The sequence below is a fragment of the Eleutherodactylus coqui genome, chromosome 5, assembly GCF_035609145.1.
Source record: "Eleutherodactylus coqui strain aEleCoq1 chromosome 5, aEleCoq1.hap1, whole genome shotgun sequence".
NCBI lineage: Eukaryota > Metazoa > Chordata > Amphibia > Anura > Eleutherodactylidae > Eleutherodactylus > Eleutherodactylus coqui.
In genome coordinates this window covers 148,356,384-148,376,309 of record NC_089841.1, presented here as the reverse complement: position 1 = coordinate 148,376,309, position 19,926 = coordinate 148,356,384, and the positions used below count along the sequence as shown (strand labels likewise).

The following is a 19,926-nucleotide window of genomic DNA, read 5'->3' as shown; positions in this document are numbered from 1 at the left end:
ATAGTCGCAGATTGATCAAAAATCATCACAGTTGTCCGTATTTGCATGGTGATCCGCTCTTTGAATGATATCTCAGCAAACACCTAATGAAAAGTCATCCCTCTGTGTAAAAACAAATGACTGCCGTTCGAATGTTCCAACACCTTTTCTGGGCAACGAGCATGCGCAGTCTCAGCATTAGCCTAAAATAGCATCCGGCACTTCTTGCTAGGCAGTGAACGCTACGTCACCAGTGATATAGCGTACATTAACCTGCAGGAAGACGACTGCAGGTGATGGACACTTCTTCACCGGCTGGCCTACGGAGAGGTGACCCAGGGGGACTGCAAGAGGCAAGAGAAGATTGGCAGGGAGAAGGTACGGTAAGTTGTCTGCCTGGGGAAGAATAGGTAACTATTGATTTTTTTATTTTTTTTAATGACAGAACCCCTTTTAGGCCTTGTTTTTGTCTTATAACTTTTCTTTTGCTTTCTTTGGTCTTGCTACTACTACTACTGAGAAAGGCTGCATTGTGCGCATATCACAACAAATATAATCTCTTTTCTCACCTTCTGTTTTTCTTGGCCCTTTTCCTTAGGAGCATACTTATAATGCAAACACAAGACAGACTGCACAAAAAGAGACCTTGAAGAATACTAGTGTCAGTCTTTACTGTCAACAGATAAGGTCATGAATGTTTTACACAACAGACCATGGGGCAGATTTACTATTTGGAGACATGCCAGTTTACTGTCCCAAGAGAATTGTCTTAGATGGCCTGAACTACATTTATCATGCGTTTAGACACTATTAAGCCAATTTTGTACTCCTTGTCTGACAAAGGGGTGTGGTCTACCTCAAAACTTGGCACACTATTGCATTTAAACTAAGGCAACTTACAGGTGGCATAAAGTTAGAGTAAACACTCTAAAGACTTTACAGGTTAGACAGAGCCACTGTGATAAATCTCGCACAATTTAAGACTGTCTAGTCTGAGGCTGCTCTCACAAAAGCGTCTGTTAAAATGCTGCGTTTTGATCACAGGGTTTTTAAAGAATTTTAAAACAGCGTTTTCAAGCGAGTTCAAAAGCGCTTGACAGCGGTTTTTAACGCACCCCATCATTACAAAGCACTAAAATAGTGCATACAGCGTTCAAAAACTGCCGAGTTCGAACGCTAATCTGCGAAACCCCATTGAAATCAATGGAGGTGTTTTACAGTGTTTCAAACGCTGTAAAAAGCATTGTGTGTGAGAGTGGCCCAAGTCTTCACTGTCTATCAGACAGCATGGGTAAATCTGCCCACAAATGGAATGTAAAATAAATAGGGAGCAACTGGTCATCAGAGGATTTTTTGATGCCAGTTTCGGGCAGCTTTTTCCCCCTTCTGCAATGTAAACTGCAACAAATGTATCAAATGCCGGATGAAGTTGATACATTTGATGCATCCTTACATATGGCTAGGGCTGTTGTATGCCATCCAGCTACTGGAGTGAGAATGTGACAAAAACTTTTCTACTTTTTAAAAAGTCACATCATAAATGTGAGTAAATCCTGACCAACCAGCAAGTTCTGCCCATTTTCCAGACACATTTGAAAAGTGGAGTGAGAGGCATAACATCTGTTCTTTTTGGAACAAATCAATAGTAAATCTGTCTAAATTAATTTGTGCCAAAGAAAGGTGCAACTAACGCCAGAATTGTGTAGCAATAAATGTGCCACATACCGTACTGTGTGATTCTATAACCGGGAGTGTCTTGGACAAACAGCTTATGTTTGTCATTTACTTACCTGCATTATGAAGGAAAGCTTCAAAGTCAAAAGACACATTTGGCATGGTTAAGATTCCTGCAAGGAAGTACAAAAATAACATTTGTGAAAGTTTAATCTGTCGGCCACATCGCTTCATTTATCAGTACAGTTACCTTTGTAAGCATCCAGCATTGGGTTTTATTACATTGTCCCACTAAAGATTAGACTATCTGCTTTTTTTCTAAAAATCCTTTAGATTAGCCTGCTGCACCTAGAATATTTTTATATACACCGGTATAAACCAGTAATAGGATTATGAAGAGGAAGCTCTATGCAGCTAATGTCGTTGGTTAATCTTAATAAATAGACTAGGGTCTACTGCCCCAGACACACTGGAGCACATAACTAGGGTATTAGTATCTTCTATAATGATATTCTGGCCGGGTATTAATATTAGCATGTAGGACTTATCAGTACTTATTGCATTTCCTTTCTGCTGAGCGCTATTAAATATCTATGTCCAAGCTGCTAGAAAGTTTGTGCAGATTCTACACTAAAGATACAGTCTACACCTTGCTAGTTAGTTAATACATATTGACATTCAATTCCCTTTTCCAATTTATGGCAGATTCCATTTACTTTCTGAAATATTTAAAAAGAGCCACTCCGGTGAATTATTTTCATTATATAACCAGCCTCCAGTATAAGTCAGTTATTACCAGCTTGTTAAGTTATTCCTTTCTATCTGAACCTCCAGCCTTCAGGTGGTCATGCGGTCTCATTCTGGCCACCTGAGATTTACTGAAGAGTTGTGCGATCTGAAAATAGTCCGTTTTGCAGATAGCATAGCTGCCATGTAGTGGACCCTACTACACAAGCTCTTTATAGGAGGGGCACAAACACTCCTATCACAGTTATTGATGATGATCTCAAAGCTTTTGTCACACGGTTATAATAGATGAGATCACAGCTCAGCTTGCTGGCTGTATATTTATGCTCTGTAGCTCATAGGTGAATATAGAATACAGATGGTAGTCACACTTTCCTCCCAGCAGGCAGAAATGGTACAGGCTCTAGTTGCTCATGTGAGATTATATTGAGGTTTCATGGGATTGATAGCACAGCATAAAGAGAAAACAGGGACATATTTCTGCATCAAAATGCTGCCTGGTAAGCACCAAAAAGGGGGCAGCACTACAAAGAAGTGACTGATTATATCCATCTATCCATCCATCCATCACAGTGAGACAGACAATCAGGTGAGGGGTACAAAGATGGAAAAATGTGCTTTCACCGGAGTCACCCTTTAACTTTTTTTTAGTCTAGCAAACATGTTATATTATATTACCACCCAATGGTGACCACCACAAGAAAATACAGTCTAAGCACAGAATGGGGAAAGAGCAAGCCATCATATCACCTGCATGTTTGTCCTTGTGCTCTATTGCAATGACCAGTCTGCCTTTATCGACTTCTACCAAAACTGCTACCTACATTGGTGTATCAGCTACTTCTAGATCTCTCTGTAACATTGGACACCATAGATCACCAACTCATCCTCTGTCTACACCACTCTATTGGCTTTAGGCCCTTTAGGACCAGGCTGTTTTGTACCTTAAGGACCAGACGCTTTTTAGGGATTTTACCCATGTTGTGGTTTTACTGCCCTATTTTTTTTCCCTTTAGTTATCAAAATTATTATTGCTGTGTTTTTTTTTCTGTGACATATAGGGCTATTTTTAAATATCTTTTTTACTGACTTTTTCCCATTTTTTTAGTTTTATTGGAGGTAAAAAGCTAAAAAAAAATGATCAAAAACATTTTGATATATAATATGTATAGTTTTGGATTACAGGGCGGATAAAGTGACGGTTTTGCTTGGAGTCAGTTTTGGGTTATTTTCTTTCTTATGTATATATTGTTGTTTTATTTTGTAATTTTTATTTTCTTACAACGTAATAATGTTTTTTTTACTATCTATGTCCCCCATGATGTCCGGGGAACATTCACATTTTTTTTTATTTTACACTTTCCCACTGTAGCTGAGACATCCATAGGAGCCCCAGTTATAGGGAAAACAACCCCTGTAGTGACAATAGTCACTGGCAGAGCTGGTCAGGGTCTAAAACGGCCCTGCAGCTCTGCTATAGCAGGGAATCCGGGCGGTTATGTGACCCCCGGGCTCCCGTATTGAAACTTACACTTTTCAGTACACAGTGCTCATTGTAATTGGGGAAGGAAGAGGCAGAAAGGGTTAAAAACCCCTCCTGCCTTCTCCTCCGGGTTATTAGTTGTTACTGACAGCTGACAACCCGTTCTGCCTCTGATTGATTGCAGAGGGCAGAAGGCTTAAATCCCCGCCATAATTTTACATACGACTGGGCTGTTAGCCCACGATCAGGTGTCGTATATTTACGGTGCCTGGTCCTAAACGGTGTTAAAAGGATCCTGTCGTGTCCTATGAGCTCTATAAAACTAAAAGGTTATGAGCGTATAGGACCGGGGCCAGTGAGTCCATGGATGATATTGTTCTACTCTCCTGCTTCCCCGTTCCTATGCTGTCAGCTACAAACTCGCTGCTCCTTGTACGGCATGGACTCCTTCAGTGAACACACATGCACTGTCCTCACACAGCATAAACAGGGCAACAATCAATCGAAGAACAAGCAAAGGCTTGTTCGTCTGCCGATTGGGTTGTTTATGCCCCCGAACAAAAGTGTGCATGTTATCCCTGTGTGTATCCCTTTAATTCTGAGCTGTGCAGGTTCTGCCAGCACACCAGTGTGTCTCTAGTAGTCAATTAGTGTGCTCGGAACTCTATATGAACTAGCTTAGCACTTCTAGCTCGGCCAGTAATTGTGCAGTCCACACTGGTCTCTGTCTAATGGATTATCCTGGGATTACCTGACATGTCCCAATTATCTGTATACCTGATCTGTTTTTCTACCTGAATCGGTTTACCCTACTGTTCTGTTATCCTCACCTTATCTGTTCAGTAGTACTCATGTGTACCTGAATTCTGACCTTGGCTTGCCTGTCTGACTTCCCGTTTACCTGCCATCTTGTACTTTACAGTCCTCTTGGCTTAGACTCTGTTCTGTACAAGACCAATTCTCATTTTTCCTTTGGAGTCTACCTTACCTCTGGTTTCCTGGCACTGACCCCTGGCTTGTTTTGACATTGTTGCCTGTTCGCTCCACAAATCAATAGCTGCTTTGGTGACACACCTGGGAATTAGTAACAGCTAAGACCACGTTGAAGGGGGTTAAAGGGTGAAAACCTGTGAACCTAAAGGCTGGCTACACACTAACGTATGTGCATTGCGGAATTCACGGTTGGCGTCTGCACCGTGGATTCGTAGCAAATGCCATTCAGTACATGCTATGTAAAAGCTTTTTCCTACACACTTGTGGAAACAAACTGCCATTTCTGCAAGCGAAGGAAAAAATCACAGCATGTTCTATTTTCATGCGGATTCCGCATGGACAGCTTTGATTAAAGTCAATGGAAGCCATCCGACCTGCGGACGATCTGCAGTTGGCATTACAGTTAGATCACAGGTACCCATGTCATTGACTAGCGAAGGCAAAGAAAAAACACTGATTTAAAGAAACAAAATCAGTACTGCGGATATCTGACGGCTGCTCATCATGACCATCTGCAAACAGATTTAAACAGGTACGCGCGGTCGGAGCTGGATTCTGCTGCGGGCTACCCCATGTGGAATTCGATGCGTCCGTGTGCAGCCAGCACAAAGTCTGATTAAGGAAGCACGTTTGCTAGAGGAGTACAGACGGACTATATTTTAGATATTTTTTCCTAAAACAAGTGGTAATAAATAATATATACCGATGAGGAGTGCCATCTTTCAGTTCCACTAATAACTTTTATTTGTCTAGACACGGTTGCCTATGGGGAGTTTTCTCCCATCATATTTGTGTATGTATTACTGATGATTACATTTGTGGGATTCTAGCCCTAAAACATGTTTGCAAACATCACTTCTTGCTTCGGGAAACAGAAAGCCTGAATTATTTCATGCTGCCTCACATTTCAATAACGGATGCATCATAAAAAAAGGGATTTTGATAACTCGTTAGGCTAATAGCCATGTGCAATTGGCGAATATGAGTTTTTGAAAGCGCCATAGAAACCACATTAGGAGAACTTCACTTCCTTACCTAGCAAAATTTTAAGTTATCTGTGGAAGTTGTTAAAACAGATGCTATTGTAATTCCAGCCCCAGTAAAACATCCACGCAGCTCAGTGCATCAGCAGCACAGCATTTAATATCACTGTAAAATCTTACCTTGAGGTTGGATGTGTATTTTAGATATTGCTTGGGGCTAGGAAATAATGAAAAAGGAAAGAAGCCCTTTACTACAGAAAACAGAACATAATTCATACATCAGTAAGCTCCACACTCACTAACAACTTTTTTCCCTCATTCACAGCAAGGCTAATGGGAAGTCTCAGTAGTTTGAAGGATAAATGTGCTGCAGACGGCCACACGGCTGCCCATAAAACGTTCATGTTTTGCTTTCAGAAGGGATAAATTGTCATTTAGAGAAAAGTATTACAAACAGCAGTAAAACAGACTCACACCCCTAAATCAAGACAGATCTTGTCTGGACCATTTCAAGTTCAACTAGAACTTTTGGTGACAGCAAACAAGTTTTTAGGCTTCATCTAAAACAAAAAATAACCCTGTCCCTCCTCCCAACCACGCCTTCTCTCTCCTGCCCGCCTCCATCTTTCTCTACTCTGCTCTCAGTGTGTTTGATTTTGATGCTTGGTGCAAAATATCATCTGTGTGTAGAAGGCTAACTCTATACGGGCGATTGCGATTTTGCCACGAGAAAATCGCATCTTTGTTTATGAGATTTTTGAGCGTCAGCGATGCTTTTTTGGGATAATAATCTCACATGGCTGCCGCCTGAGATGAAAGCGCGCAATTTTTTTATAGCAAAAGTCGATAGGACTTTCTAATGTTAAAATAGCAACGCATGTTTGTAGCGTTGCGATAAAACGCAGGCTCCATAGGGATACATGGGAGAGTTTAAGGAAAAAAGGTAAAATAAACAAATAAAATCGCAGAAAGATAGAGCAAGCCCCGAAACATCGCTAATGGGAAGGAAACCACTGTAAATATGTGGTTTCCTAATTTGCTTTTTACTATCGCATCAGGTGAAAATTGTGCGATTTTCTCGCCCATGTGAAACCACCCTTACTGTGAGCGATGCAAGTCCCTCAATGAATGTTAAGCCGAAAACCCCCCTCCAAAGTAGATTTTCTCCATGTCATGCTGTTGCTGATACTTTTGCACTAAACTGTAAAATGCTAAAATCTAGAAGTAGTATTCGTGCAATTCAGTGGGCGCATGCCGGTGGTAGCAACTTATTTTTTTGGTTATGTGATCAATTAACGAAAAACTGTTAGCTCCACCTACTAGCTACACCCCTCCTGCAGGCATCAAGCTAGCCAGTTTTGGCTTAGTGTCCGTAGAAGGCAGATCTGTTTGTCGCCAGTTTCTAGAACAAAAATTGGGCTCTGGGAATACAGGGCAGGCAGGACTCTCCATTACCCCACCAAGTGGGTAAACAGAATGGAATTAAATGTTCTATTGTCTGCCCTGACCTCAGAAGAAGGAAGCACATCCAATCTCTAAACTTGAACGTGACCAGCCATAGTGTCACCCTTTACCAGACTACTCACTTCCTCCTTAAAAGCACTGATAGAACTGTGGAGTACAATTTCTCAGCAAAAGTCTAAGTATCTCCAGCAGAAAGTGAGCATTTCACTCCCACTACAACCTCCATCATTCCCCATAGGAAGACGCAGGGCTATGGCACTGCTTGGGGGAGGTCCCTACTGTTTTCAACCCCTATCTTTCTCCCACATCCTGGCTCTGGAAACCTTCTTCTCCCTACCACCACTGGCAAAACCAAAAGCACCTGTCTGAAGTGCTGCAGGTTACCCCATCAGAAGTGCTCCTCCTGGGCTGCTGTGGGTGACAGAAGTTCCACTCAGGCACCCTTGGAGTGGACTAGCCCAGGAAAATAGGGCATCTACCAATGCCAGGGCTCCTTACGGGCCTGCGCTTTCTCCCTCAGCTTGTTAAGTGGCTTTTTGGACCGAGGTGGAATGCGGTGGTGGCCACATGTGGTTGTTGTGTGCAGAGTCTGGAGTCCGCCCGTGACAAAGGTGTGCCCCTGCCATACACCGGTCTCTTTTCTTCTCCACTGCCTCCTGCAGAGCATGGGGTGCCTCTTCTCCAACCTCTCACCAGGTCCGCTAATTTAGCCCCCAGCTTCAAGCCTAGTCAGGCTACACCCCAGGATTGGACTCAATCGTGCCAGTCGACTCAAATCACAACATTCTGTGTAAGGTAAAGCTTTTTCTCCTCTCTTCCAATTACTGTCCAGCGCAACTTATTCTAGACATCCTATTTGCTCCTGTGGAGTATCCGCAGTAAGGTCCGCCCTCACATCGGTTCTTGCTTAGTTTCTGTAATCATCCAGTCATGCAGGGACGTGTGGTGCCTTCCACAGAGCTTCACTTCTCATAGGAGGTCTCAGACTTTCTTGCAGTGATTCACCTCTACCCAGAAAAGCTCTGGATCGGGTAAGCCCTGCCTGGCAGCTAGCTCCTCTGTTCTTTTGCCCCTCTTGTAGTACGACTATACGACAGTTTTCTATGAAATAACTGTCAACGGCAGTTTTAGTGTCATGTCCAACTACAGAGGAGAAGACTCTGGCCAGGGATGAGCCGGAGCCACATACTATGCGTGCAGTCAGAGTCATTTTACCCTAACTGTATTCCAATACAGCAGACAGCCATAGAACCTACTACCTCCCGCCCAGCCCCACCGACTGCTGAACCGGAATGGCACGTTCCTTGTCACAGGCAACCTCCAACTTCATTAGAGTATCTATTGCAATTCTAGACAGGTTGGACCATACTACCAGTCTACCCTTTCATAACACATACAACGGAGATGACTTCTTCACACAGAAGCATGGACATGGGGTAGTTGTGGTGTGTTTTTTTTCCTCTTAAATCTAACACACTACTAACTACCCCATGTCTAAACATAATAAAACAACTAATACTCTCCTCTCCTGGCTCCCCACATGTTCCCTACCAGCAGCTTCAGCTCTTCTACGGTACATGCTGTTTTCAGACTGCAGCAGCACACAGGACATCACAGGCTACAGCAGCCAATCATACAGCTCAGAGATCGAGTACTGGGCTGTGTGATTGTCTGCTGCATGTGATATCTCATACGCATACAGACTGGAGCCTGTAAACAGTATGTCACAAGGAAGATGGACAGTTGTGACGCGAGACATGCAGGGATCCAGGAGAGGCAAATATTATTAAGTTTGGGCATGGGAAAGTTAGATTTAAAATAAATAAAGTTAATTCTCTCGAACAACCCCTTTAATTATAACATATAAGATCACTCTTCCTCGATAACACGGCATCAATTAATTTTGGGAGAACCATACTTTAAGTGTTAAACAGTGTTCACTGAAGCAAAAATATAATCAGTTTCTTACCCAATGTTTTGCTGCAGCTTCCTTCATCTTGGATGTAAATGCAACTGCAAATCTGAATAGAAGAAAAAAAAAATCAATCATGAAACATGTCTATAAATATTCATGTTACATGCACACACGAAAACCTCATTAGTGAGAGGCATAGATGCTTGTATGCTCGGAAGTAAAAATGAAGCACTACAGAGTGCACTATGAAACACCCTGAAGTGGTACAGATCACATCTCAAAAAGGCCCTGCTGACTTTGTATGAAAACTCCAGTATCGGTGTTGACATATGTTGTAATATATAAAGACATTTAGGTAGCACTATCATTTTGATCAGGTTGATACAACTGGACAGTAAAAGTGGTAGAGAACTCCATATCTAAAATTTGGAATTGAAGTGATCTATTAAAAAGGGTACACATTAAGGTCCAGGGAGCATCTGAAGTTGGAGGAAATTTGGATTCCTAGATACATGAATGAGTCTGTAACCTGGAGGCCACATAGCGGGCCACCATTACATAGGTGACAATTTGAGGAGAAGGCCATGAAGGCAGATTTAGCTCAATTAATATAGAGTTCAGAGAAATCGCTAAATTTATTAATAATATCTATTGCATATGGAAGGGAGGTTATAGGGTTAGAAATAAATAGCATCAGATCATCAGCATATAGTGCCACTCAATCCTCCCGATCCCCTATAACTATGCCCCTATACAATAGGCTCACCCTGAGCACGATAGCCAATGGTTCAATGGCCATTGTAAATAGTAGGGGAGACAGGGGGCATCCCTGTCTTCAACCTCTGTGTAATGGAAAGTAAGAGGTACATGAACTATTAACCGAGACTAACCCAATGGCCATTTATATATATTAGGCACCCATTTGATCAAGACTTCCCCAAAGCCAAATTTTTGCAAAACATAAAACAGAAAGGCCCATTCAATAGAGTCAAATGCCTTTGTGGCATCCAAAGAGGCTAGAGCCCAGTCCTCTCCCCTATTTGGGTGACTACATGTACTCTTCGAAGATTCTCACATGTAAACTTTCCAGGCATAAACCTAGTTTGGTCTAAGTGTATTACGTCTACTATTATGGAGTTGGGTCAGTTCACCAACATCTTGGTCAGTATTTTATAATCTATATTCAATAGTGATATTGGCAGATAAGAGCCACAATCAAGAAGGATATAGCTCTCATAAGCTGCACTGTATGTGGCCAGGAGACTAGGAAGCAACACATCTTGGTATTTTGTGTATACCTCCACTGGAAGACCATATGGGCCGGGTGACTTGTCTCTAGTTATACTGGATAGGGCCTCCGGCAGCTCAGTTAGGGTAAAATGGGCATTCACAAAAGGTTTTTGAAGCTGTGGTAATAGTCGGGAAGGGAATGTTGGCCAAGAAATTAACCAATTCCCGTTGGGAGTGGCTAAAATACTGCCTACCCTGCTGCAACCATTGGGCCCTCCCAGGGGTCGATTTTGACTTACTGGGGGTCCGTGTCAACAAACAAAAAAATGTAGGGGTGCACGAGATATAAATGGGGGTCCACATGAGCAGACTCCATTTAGGCAAGTCATTATAAACATTTAGGCGTTCTACAAATGACATAACACACCTTACACAGACTGTGTACATAACACTTAGAATAGACATAGAAAGTACTTACCTCCTTGATATTTCATAAAATTGTTTATGTAGAGTTCACACAAAACTGCTTGGGCTCTGGCGACAAAACGGACCCGCACAGTAGCCAATTTAACTATAAAGTTCCTACTGCGCATGGTTTTCACGTGATCTACCACAGCCCAAGAAGATTTGCGCAAACCATACCTATTTGCTTTGTGGTATGCTATGTTAATTTGCAAGCTTTGACAAGTTTTCTTCCAGCAGCAATGCATCGCGTCAGTGCCTACTGCTTATCCTGCATTATGGACTACCGCAAGAAAGTTTATGATAGCTTTTCTATTTTCATACCTCGTGGAAAGGGGTTTTATCGCGGTTGCCAATCTTTTTACGAAAAAAACAAATCAACTGCAAATCACTGGATGTGGAGATTTGACTTAAGGAATTAGGCAGGCAGGGGGTCTGCGGAAAAATAAAATTCAGCATGTGGTCTACAGGGCAAAAAAGTTTGGGAACCCCTGATCTAGATGGTTTTACAGAGGGATGGTGCTCCATTTGTAAGATCGCATCAGTGACTGCAGAGGGAGCCCCTATGAAAGGTCACCAGGTCCATCATGTAGAAGGGTCCAACAGTGTTACACTGAGAAGCAGCCTAACAGGCGTAATATAGTGCAATACAGGATATGTAATGTATTATGTATATACAATTTAAGAAATTACAAGTTTAACTTGAAGTGAACAAAAGAAAGAAGAATAGAGAATAAGTGATTTATACCATATGGTGAATGCTGTGCAATCAAGTTCAAAAATAACAATCATTCTAGGTCTCGGGGCCTGTACCAGTACATGATATCCTATAGACAAGCCGTCACTAAGTGACTAAGGAGAGAAGTATTCTGACTCAGTGACCCCAAGGTTTCCTGGTATCCGGATCGTGGAGATGTTTGGCCTCTTCAGTTGTGATGATACTGTGAAGATACCTGCATGCAGACAGACACCGGTGCCTCATAGGAACTTTGCACATTTTTTGTTTTTTGGAGCAATTGTGCATGAAAGGCTCTACTTGGGTTACAAATATGGATCAGTGTGCTTTTTTCCTTTTTGTACAAAACTGCATTAAAGTGTCTAATATAAGGTGGCATTTTCAAAATGTGCCTCATCAGCCTTATAAGTAATAATGATGATGGTATGGGGATAATATAGTAACATAACATAGTTTGCTAGGGACAAGTTTAATTACAATTACATTTTTTTATATGAGCCTCTCAAAAAATGTGCGAATTCTCCACAAATCCCAATCTGTGAAAGAGTTTAAACCAGTGGTCCCCAACCTTTTTGGCACCAGGGACCGGCTTCAAGCAAGACCATTTTTACAAGGCCCGGCAGGGTTGGGCGGGACATGGGCGGGGTTTTGGTTATAGGGGGCGGGGTTATGAAGGGGGTTGGAGTTTAGTGCATTCTTATTTAGTTATGACATTAGAATGTCCTGGCAGTACACACATAGGGCAGTGTATAATCTCCCCCCCCCCCAGCACACACATAGGGCAGCATATAATTTATCTCCCCCCCCAGTAATAGACAGCCTCCACCCCTCAGTAATAGACAGCCCCCACCTCTCAGTAATTAGCAGCCCCTCCCCCTGTAATAAGCAGGTCCCCCCCCCCAGTAATAAGCAGGTCCCCTCCCAGTAAAAAGCAGGTCCCCCCCCCCAGTAATAAGCAGGTCCCCCCCCCCAGTAATAAGCAGGTCCCCCCCCCAGTAATAAGCAGGTCCCCCCCCCCAGTAATAGGCAGCGCCCCACCCCCAGTAATAGGCAGCGCCCCCCCCCCCCAAGTAATAGGCAGCCCCCCCCCCCAAGTACTAGGCGGCAGCCCCCCCCCCCAGTAATAGGCAGCCTCCCCAGTAATAGGCAGCCTCCCCAGTAATAAGCAGCCCCTTCCCCTGTAATAAGTAGCCCCCAGCCCACCCCAGTAATAAGCAGCCCCCCCAGTAAGCAATCCCCCCCCCCAGTAATAAGCAGGTCCCCCCCCAGTAATAACCAGCCCCCCCAGTAATAAGCAACCCCATTCCCCTGTAATAAGAACACCCCCCCCCAGTAATAAGCAGCCCCCCCCAGTAATAAGCAGGTTCCCCCCAGTAATAAGCAGGTCCCCCCAGCCAGTAATAGGCACCCCCCCCCCAGTAATAGGCAGCCCCTTCCCCTGTAATAAGCAGCCCCCCCAGTAAGCAACCCCTCCAGTAATAAGCAGGTCCCCCCCCCCAGTAATAGGCAGCCCCCCCGTAATAGGCAGCCCCCCCCAGTAATCGGCAGCCCCTTCCCCTGTAATAAGTAGCCCTCCCCCCCAGTAATAAGCACCCCCCCCCCAGTAAGCAACCCCCCTGTAATAAGCAGGTCCCCCAGTAGTAAGTAGCCCCCCCCGGTAATAGGCAGCCCCTTCCCCTGTAATAAGTAGCCCCCACCCCCCAGTAATAACCAGCCCCCCAGTAATAGGCAGCCCCTTCCCCTGTAATAAGTAGCCCCCAGTAATAACCAGCCCTCCCAGTAATTGGCAGCCCCTTCCCCTGTAATAAGTAGCCCCCCAACCCATATACTTACCTCCTCCCTGTTGTCGCTCTCTGTCTGCTTGCCCTGACGTCAGCCCGGAACGCTTACTCCCCGAGTCCTCTCCTGCGGAACTAATGAGCAGGGGACTCGGGGAAGAGTATCCTGGCTGCACAGACGTCAGTGTTCGCCGGCATCAGCGCGATTACCAGCGGGGAGCTGCGGCGCCCTCGCTGGTAATCGCTTCGGTGGTCAGCGGCGTCGGCACGCCGCGGGCCACATAGCACAAGGCAGCGGGCCGGATTCGGCCCGCGGGCCTTGTGTTTAGAGTAAAAGTTCCCGGCGGTGCCGCGGACCGGCGCTAAACACCCAACGGCCCGGCCCCGGTCCGCGGCCCGGCGGTTGGGGACCCCTGGTTTAAACAATGCAGACTTTCCATACTGGTCTTTCACTTCAGACATGGAGAGGGGTGTCCCCTTCATAGTTACATCAGTTTCAATTCCTCATCCATGGATTCTTCAGGTTCTTTTAAGAACTACCTCTTTATTACTATTTATGCTTAATACATAGAGTGCTTTGAGAAACCAGAATATCTACTACTAGATGTAAAGATTTATTATGTCAAAAGCCTGTGTCTTTAAAGAGTTATTCCCATCAAACAAAGTGATGTATGATGTAAATAACCTTGACTACTAGATCATTCATTCTGAGATTGAAGGGGCTGCAGTCAGGAACGTTTTTACATATTGGTGGACCCAGACATGATGCCCGGGTATTACAGAACAGCCATAGTCCTCGACATGCATTTCACCCCAATTCTACAGCTGTTTTCATGCCATATATGTTAGTCAGAGGAAACTTTCTATGTGTGACTGTAACGTAGATATAAGTGAGTGATTACAATATCAGAGCAAAAGGAGAATTCATTACAGAAAACTGAACACTTTACGGGAGGCTCTAGTATCCTGTTGGGCCACCTCTAACTTGGAAGCAAGATATAATGTGGGCGGGCTTAGAGACATACAGGTTCCACATGGTATCCTCGGGCATACTGGTCCACATGTGCTGTAAGTCTCTAGATTGTGCAAACTCGTAGGCTGGTGAAGTTGGCGTCCCAGATGGTCCCATACATCTTCTATTGGCAATAAATCTGGTGACCGGGCAGCCATGGAAGTGTTGCAATGTTATGGAGACATCACTGTGACCCCCTTGTTTGTGTGGAAACATTATCCAGCATTATCCTGCTGGAAAATGCCTCTTGGAAGCCGCCATGAGAGGAACACATGTGGCTGTAGGATGTCCTGAGTATATCGCTGAGCTGTCATTGTCACACTACTAGGGGTGACCAGCTGTTGTATATGATGGCCCACCCAGACCATCACACAGACAGTGGGGGAAGTGTGCAGCACCACAGCAAAGGAAGGATTAAGGCACTCACCCCTAGGTCTCCAGACACGAACACGGCTGTCGTCAGTGCCTAAACGAAACCTGGATTAGTCACCGACGACAACTTGTTTGACTCTATAGTAGTCCAGTTTCGTCGTTCACGACACCACTGCAAACAAAGGTGACAGTGGATGGGTGTCAAAGACCATATACATAATAGGTGCCATGAGACGAAATGTCCTTTAGCCAAGCACCTGGAAATGGTGTCGACTGTAACGATGGGGTCACCTGTCTCTGGATGGCGGACAAGGAAACAAATGGAGCTGCTTGTGCTTGTCAGGCGATCATAGGATCCTCTCTACTGGTGGTCCATCAAGGGCGTCCTTAGACTGGTAGCTTTGTGTTTACGCCCTCATGCATCCACTCATCCCAACACCTCCTAACAGTCTGGCTAGAACAGCTTATAGAGGGTAATAAATGCTGAATGGGCCATTAAATACCTTATTAGTTCCTCCTTTCTTGGTCTTAAAAAGACCTTTGTACCATTAATTCACTAGTGGTGACAATTTGTCTTTTGCACAAAAAAAGACACAAAAGAAAAAACACAAAATAGAAATTCTTTTTTCTTTGCAATGTGTAGAAATATGTGATTCACAAGAGGAAATTCAAGAGGAAGCTCTGACACGCTCCGATAGACATTTCATGTGTCATGGGGAATTAACCACCTACGTCCCGATGTCAATAAACCAAAAGTATCATAAAATTCTGGGGAAAATTCAAGATGTGTAAAAATATGACTGAACAATCTGAGACCCCATTAGCATACCTGGCATCTTCCAGCACAGCTCCCATTACCCTGCATTTTTCTTCATTTTTTACATCTTCATTTATGTCCGTCCCACCAAAGATTACCCCATAAGGTATTCGGTTAGCTGAAATTAGTAACAAAACCGACAAGAGTGGTCAAACAATTAACTAAAGTCACAAAGAAATATAGCTGATACAAGACACACATAGCCTTTACGGGAGTGGTAAATGAGGGTAAACTGCCCTTCAGAGGTGGGCACATAAAAGGGAGTCCTTAGGCCTCATGTCCATGGGCAGTTTTTTCATCCCGAATTACGCGTGCGATGCACGACCGCGTGATCCGCAGTACATGAAAGTAAATGGACTTTTATTGATCAATTGACACGAGTATGTAAAGACTGCGTGCAGATACGTACAAGAAATAGGTCGCAGCATGCTCTATTTCTCGGCGTATGCAACACTGTCCATAGTGATTCATACCTGAACCCGCTATGAAACAGAGTGTGGAATTTTAAAAAATGCTGTGGGGATACTGTGTGCAGGTTCATCTCTAGCTTACTTTATTAGTCTGCTGGACTTCTGAACACTCCAGAACCTTACAGATTTGTAGAAACCCTTAAAAGGCCCCCCAACGAAAACACATTTTTTTGCCATGCCTGCCCCCCTCACCTGATTGCCTATCACACTCTAGAAGTCACTTCCCTGCACTGCAGTCCCCTGTCAGGCACCGTCTAGATGATACATTTTTTCTTCTTTCACTTTCAAATCAATCCCATGATGCATCAGCCCAACATTATTTAAGGCTATATTGTTTTTGTCTGCAGGGAAAACTGTTTAATTTTCATTACCTTCTGTATACAGTATAAATATACAGTCAGGAGGAGGAGTTGTGATCTCCTTTATTATAACTGTGTGACAGGAGCTGTGTGATCATCATCAGTAACTGTCTGGAATGCCTGTGTGCTCCTCAACACAGTTGATGTGGTAAGTCCATGTAATAGCATCACAAACTGAGAAACTGACTAGGAAATGAATCCATCTTTACCACAGGTCAAGGATAACAATATTTGGTCCTACTGAGAGGAGAGGGGGGAGAGGTTCCTGCTGCAGCCAGTTATCTTACAGCGGGACTCTGGATAGTCAAAAGGGAGACGAAGAAATAAATGATACCCTGTTTCCACATTCAGCAAGGAAATCCTGTGATGTCAGTAAAACACTTATCAGCAGTGAGAGGGAATGGGACCAGCAACTACTCAGAGGTGAGAGAGAGAGACCAGCTGATCGGTGCTGGGAATGCACCATAGCCAGAAACTTGAATATAGGGGACCTTATAACCAAATATGAGGCTTTCTAAATGCATGAGATAGAAAACTCAATGCAAAAATTCAGTTAAGTGCATCATTTGCTTTCTGCAGGGACTTAGTAAGATATGTGTGTATTGATTTTTCATGCACAAAGGTTTCCATAGCCTCTAAGTACAGGTAAAAGTTTGTGTCACTATTTTATGGACATAGGGACTGTATACTGTGGAGCCCACAACATTTTTTTCTAAACTATATTGTGTCACAATTTATGTTAGAATGCAGATAGCGTTCAACAGCAGGTATCTGGCATAGATTAATTGGTCATTTATAAACCCATTCATCTGCTGACCTGAAAAGCCATCTTGACACTAATTCTACTAAACGCTATAATAATTTACCTATATGTGTAAGGCCGCTTTCACATGAGCGACAAAAATCACACGATTTTGCTGTAATGCGATAACATGAGAAAATGCATGTATGTGAAGCCCATGCTTTCCAACGGGTTCCTTCACATCAACAATGTTTTCTCTGCTGCTATCTGGCGAGAAAAAAAAAAATTTGCGGCGTGCTCTATCTTGCCACAGTTTGGGATTTTTTCTAGCCCAAGTTTCCCTATGGAGCCTCCTTGTTTATCACATTGCACGAACTTGCGATTTTTGTGCGATGCGATTTTTACATTAGAAAGTTCTATTTACTTTTGCGATTAAAAAAAAGCAAAAAAAAAAAAAAGCACACAGTTTTATCGCAGTCAGCTGAAAAAAAACTGTGATATTCCTAAAAAATAAAAACGGGAACAAAGAGGCAATTTTCTCGTGGGGAAAAAAAAAACACAAAAGAACACATTGTTGCCCATGTGAAAGAGGTCTAAAATGAAGTCATAAAGACGACCTACGCTATGCATGCAAGCCCACTGTTTTTTGGTCTTTCTTGAAACAAACATTACATTCACTAAACTTACCCTTTAATTCAAACTCAAAAATCTTAAAAAGGTCTCAAGACATTAAGAAATTGTTACCCAGTAGGAACCGTCCTGCTTTGTACATGTGGATCGCCAATCCAGCATCAAACTTCCCTTGGCAAATCAGTTTTGCTACCTCCAATGTGCTGTGCACTTCGGCGGCGTCTCTCAGCTCACACTCATGGCCTGCCGCTTCCAGGTGACTCCTGAAAAAAGGGACAGAAACAACTAGAGAGAAGCCCTAGTGAGGCACATTGGAGCAAACAATAAAAGAGGTAGTTACTAGCAAGTTATTAACCGTATGCATGAACACAGAGGTCTAACCTGAAGCTCACAATGCAAAATCAGTAACAGAGCCCCCAAGTCGGTTACATAATTTAACCCCTTAAGTGCTTATTCAGACGACCTTATATTGAACGGGTTTTCATGCCCAGCTGATATACAGTGTCCCTCTCTGCAGGGGGAGGAGGCTGGAAAAGTCGGGAGCAGTGCACTGAGCTTCCGCCTCCTCTCCACCCCTCGACACCCTTTCGAGACTTAGCTCCGCCCCGTCCCACCCCCTACCATTGCAAATAGTGACGAGGGGCGGAGAGGGGGTGGTAGCTCAGTGCACTGCTCCCGACTCTTCTAGCCTCCCCCCCCCCCCTGCAGAGAGGGACACCATATATCAGCCGGGCGTGAAAACCCGGCCGATATACGGTCGTCTGAATAAGCCCTAAGGATCAGGCTGTTTTGTATCAGATACTTTTTAGGGATTTTACCCATGTGCTGGTTTCACTGCCCTATTATTTTTCCTTCAGATACCAAAATTATTTTTGCAGCAATTTTTAGGGCTATTTTTTTAATATGTTTTTCATTTACTCTTTGTTTCACCTTTTAAGTTTTATTGCGAGTAAAAGGCTAAAAAATTATTTTTTTAACATTTATACCGGTATATATTTTTTTTTTAATTAGTATATTTATGCTAAAATAAGGTATGGAAATGGGTTCCTCATTCCGTTTGGATATTTTGATATATAATATGTATGGTTTTGGATTACAGGGCACATAGGGCGATGGTTTTGGTTGGTGTCAGCTTTAGGTTATTTTCTTTTTTCTGTATATATTTTTTCAATTTCATCTGTAATTTAGTTTTACTTATGTAATTATTTTATTAACCATGTCCCCATGACGTCATATAAGACCTCTGGGGGACATTCACATGTTTTTTTTTCTTTACTTGACACTTTTCCACTGTAGCTGAGGCATCCATAGGAGCCCCAATTACAGGAAAAAAACATCCCCTGTAGTGACAATAGTCACGGGCAGAGCTGATCAAGATCTGCTAGGAATTTGCAGCTCTGCTGTGCCAGGGAATCCCGGCGGTTACGTGACCACCAGCTTGTGTAGTGGAAGAAACACTTTCACTCTTTAGTACATAGCACTCATTGAGTGATGTGTACTTGGGAAAGGAGAAGGCTAAAGGGGTTAAAAACCACTTCTCCTTGCTCCTCTGGGTTATCAGCTGTGTCTAACTGCTGACAACCCATCCTGCTTTTGATTGCAGAACAGAGGCTTTAATCCCCGCATGTTGGAGCTGCTTGTGCTTGTCAGAAAAATCAGCTTATTTTCTCTACTGGTTGTCTGTCGAGGACATCCTGAGCCCGATTGCTTTTGTGTGTGTGTGCCCTCCTGCATCCACTGGACCCTATACATCCTAATATTCGAGTTAGAACGCCCCAGGTGGCGGGCAATCCATCAACACAACTATCGCATTCCAATAATGCGCCCCCTCTCAAACTTAACTGGAAAAAAACTTTTTGATTGTGTCATAGAGGTGTCTAGTGGTCAACAAGCTCCACACAAGTGGAAAGAGGTCACTGCATACAAGGAGCCTCCGAGAGCCTTTTTATTGGCCAGGGGTAGAACCACTTTTATGGCTTTAGGTGACAAGACGGTCCATCTAATCACACCACAGCTCTAATCATTTGCATAGCTGTCTGAGATGTAACTGCATGATGAGTTTGGCAGCAAAACAACAACT

General features: G+C 43.6%; 1 protein-coding gene across 4 annotated transcripts in view; it reads right to left on the bottom strand.

The window, feature by feature from the left end:
* GLT1D1 (glycosyltransferase 1 domain containing 1) overlaps positions 1–19,926 on the bottom strand; it is a 91,134-nt gene that overhangs the window by 57,921 nt on the left and 13,287 nt on the right. For all 4 annotated transcript variants that reach the window (XM_066603403.1, XM_066603405.1, XM_066603402.1 and 1 more), the window contains exons 2-6: positions 17,961–18,109; positions 15,658–15,763; positions 9,293–9,344; positions 6,040–6,076; positions 1,770–1,826 (exon numbers count right to left, since the gene is read on the bottom strand). In XM_066603403.1, coding sequence (XP_066459500.1) covers positions 1,770–1,826; positions 6,040–6,076; positions 9,293–9,344; positions 15,658–15,763; positions 17,961–18,109 — 401 coding nt within the window. The remainder of the gene's footprint in view (positions 1–1,769; positions 1,827–6,039; positions 6,077–9,292; positions 9,345–15,657; positions 15,764–17,960; positions 18,110–19,926) is intronic.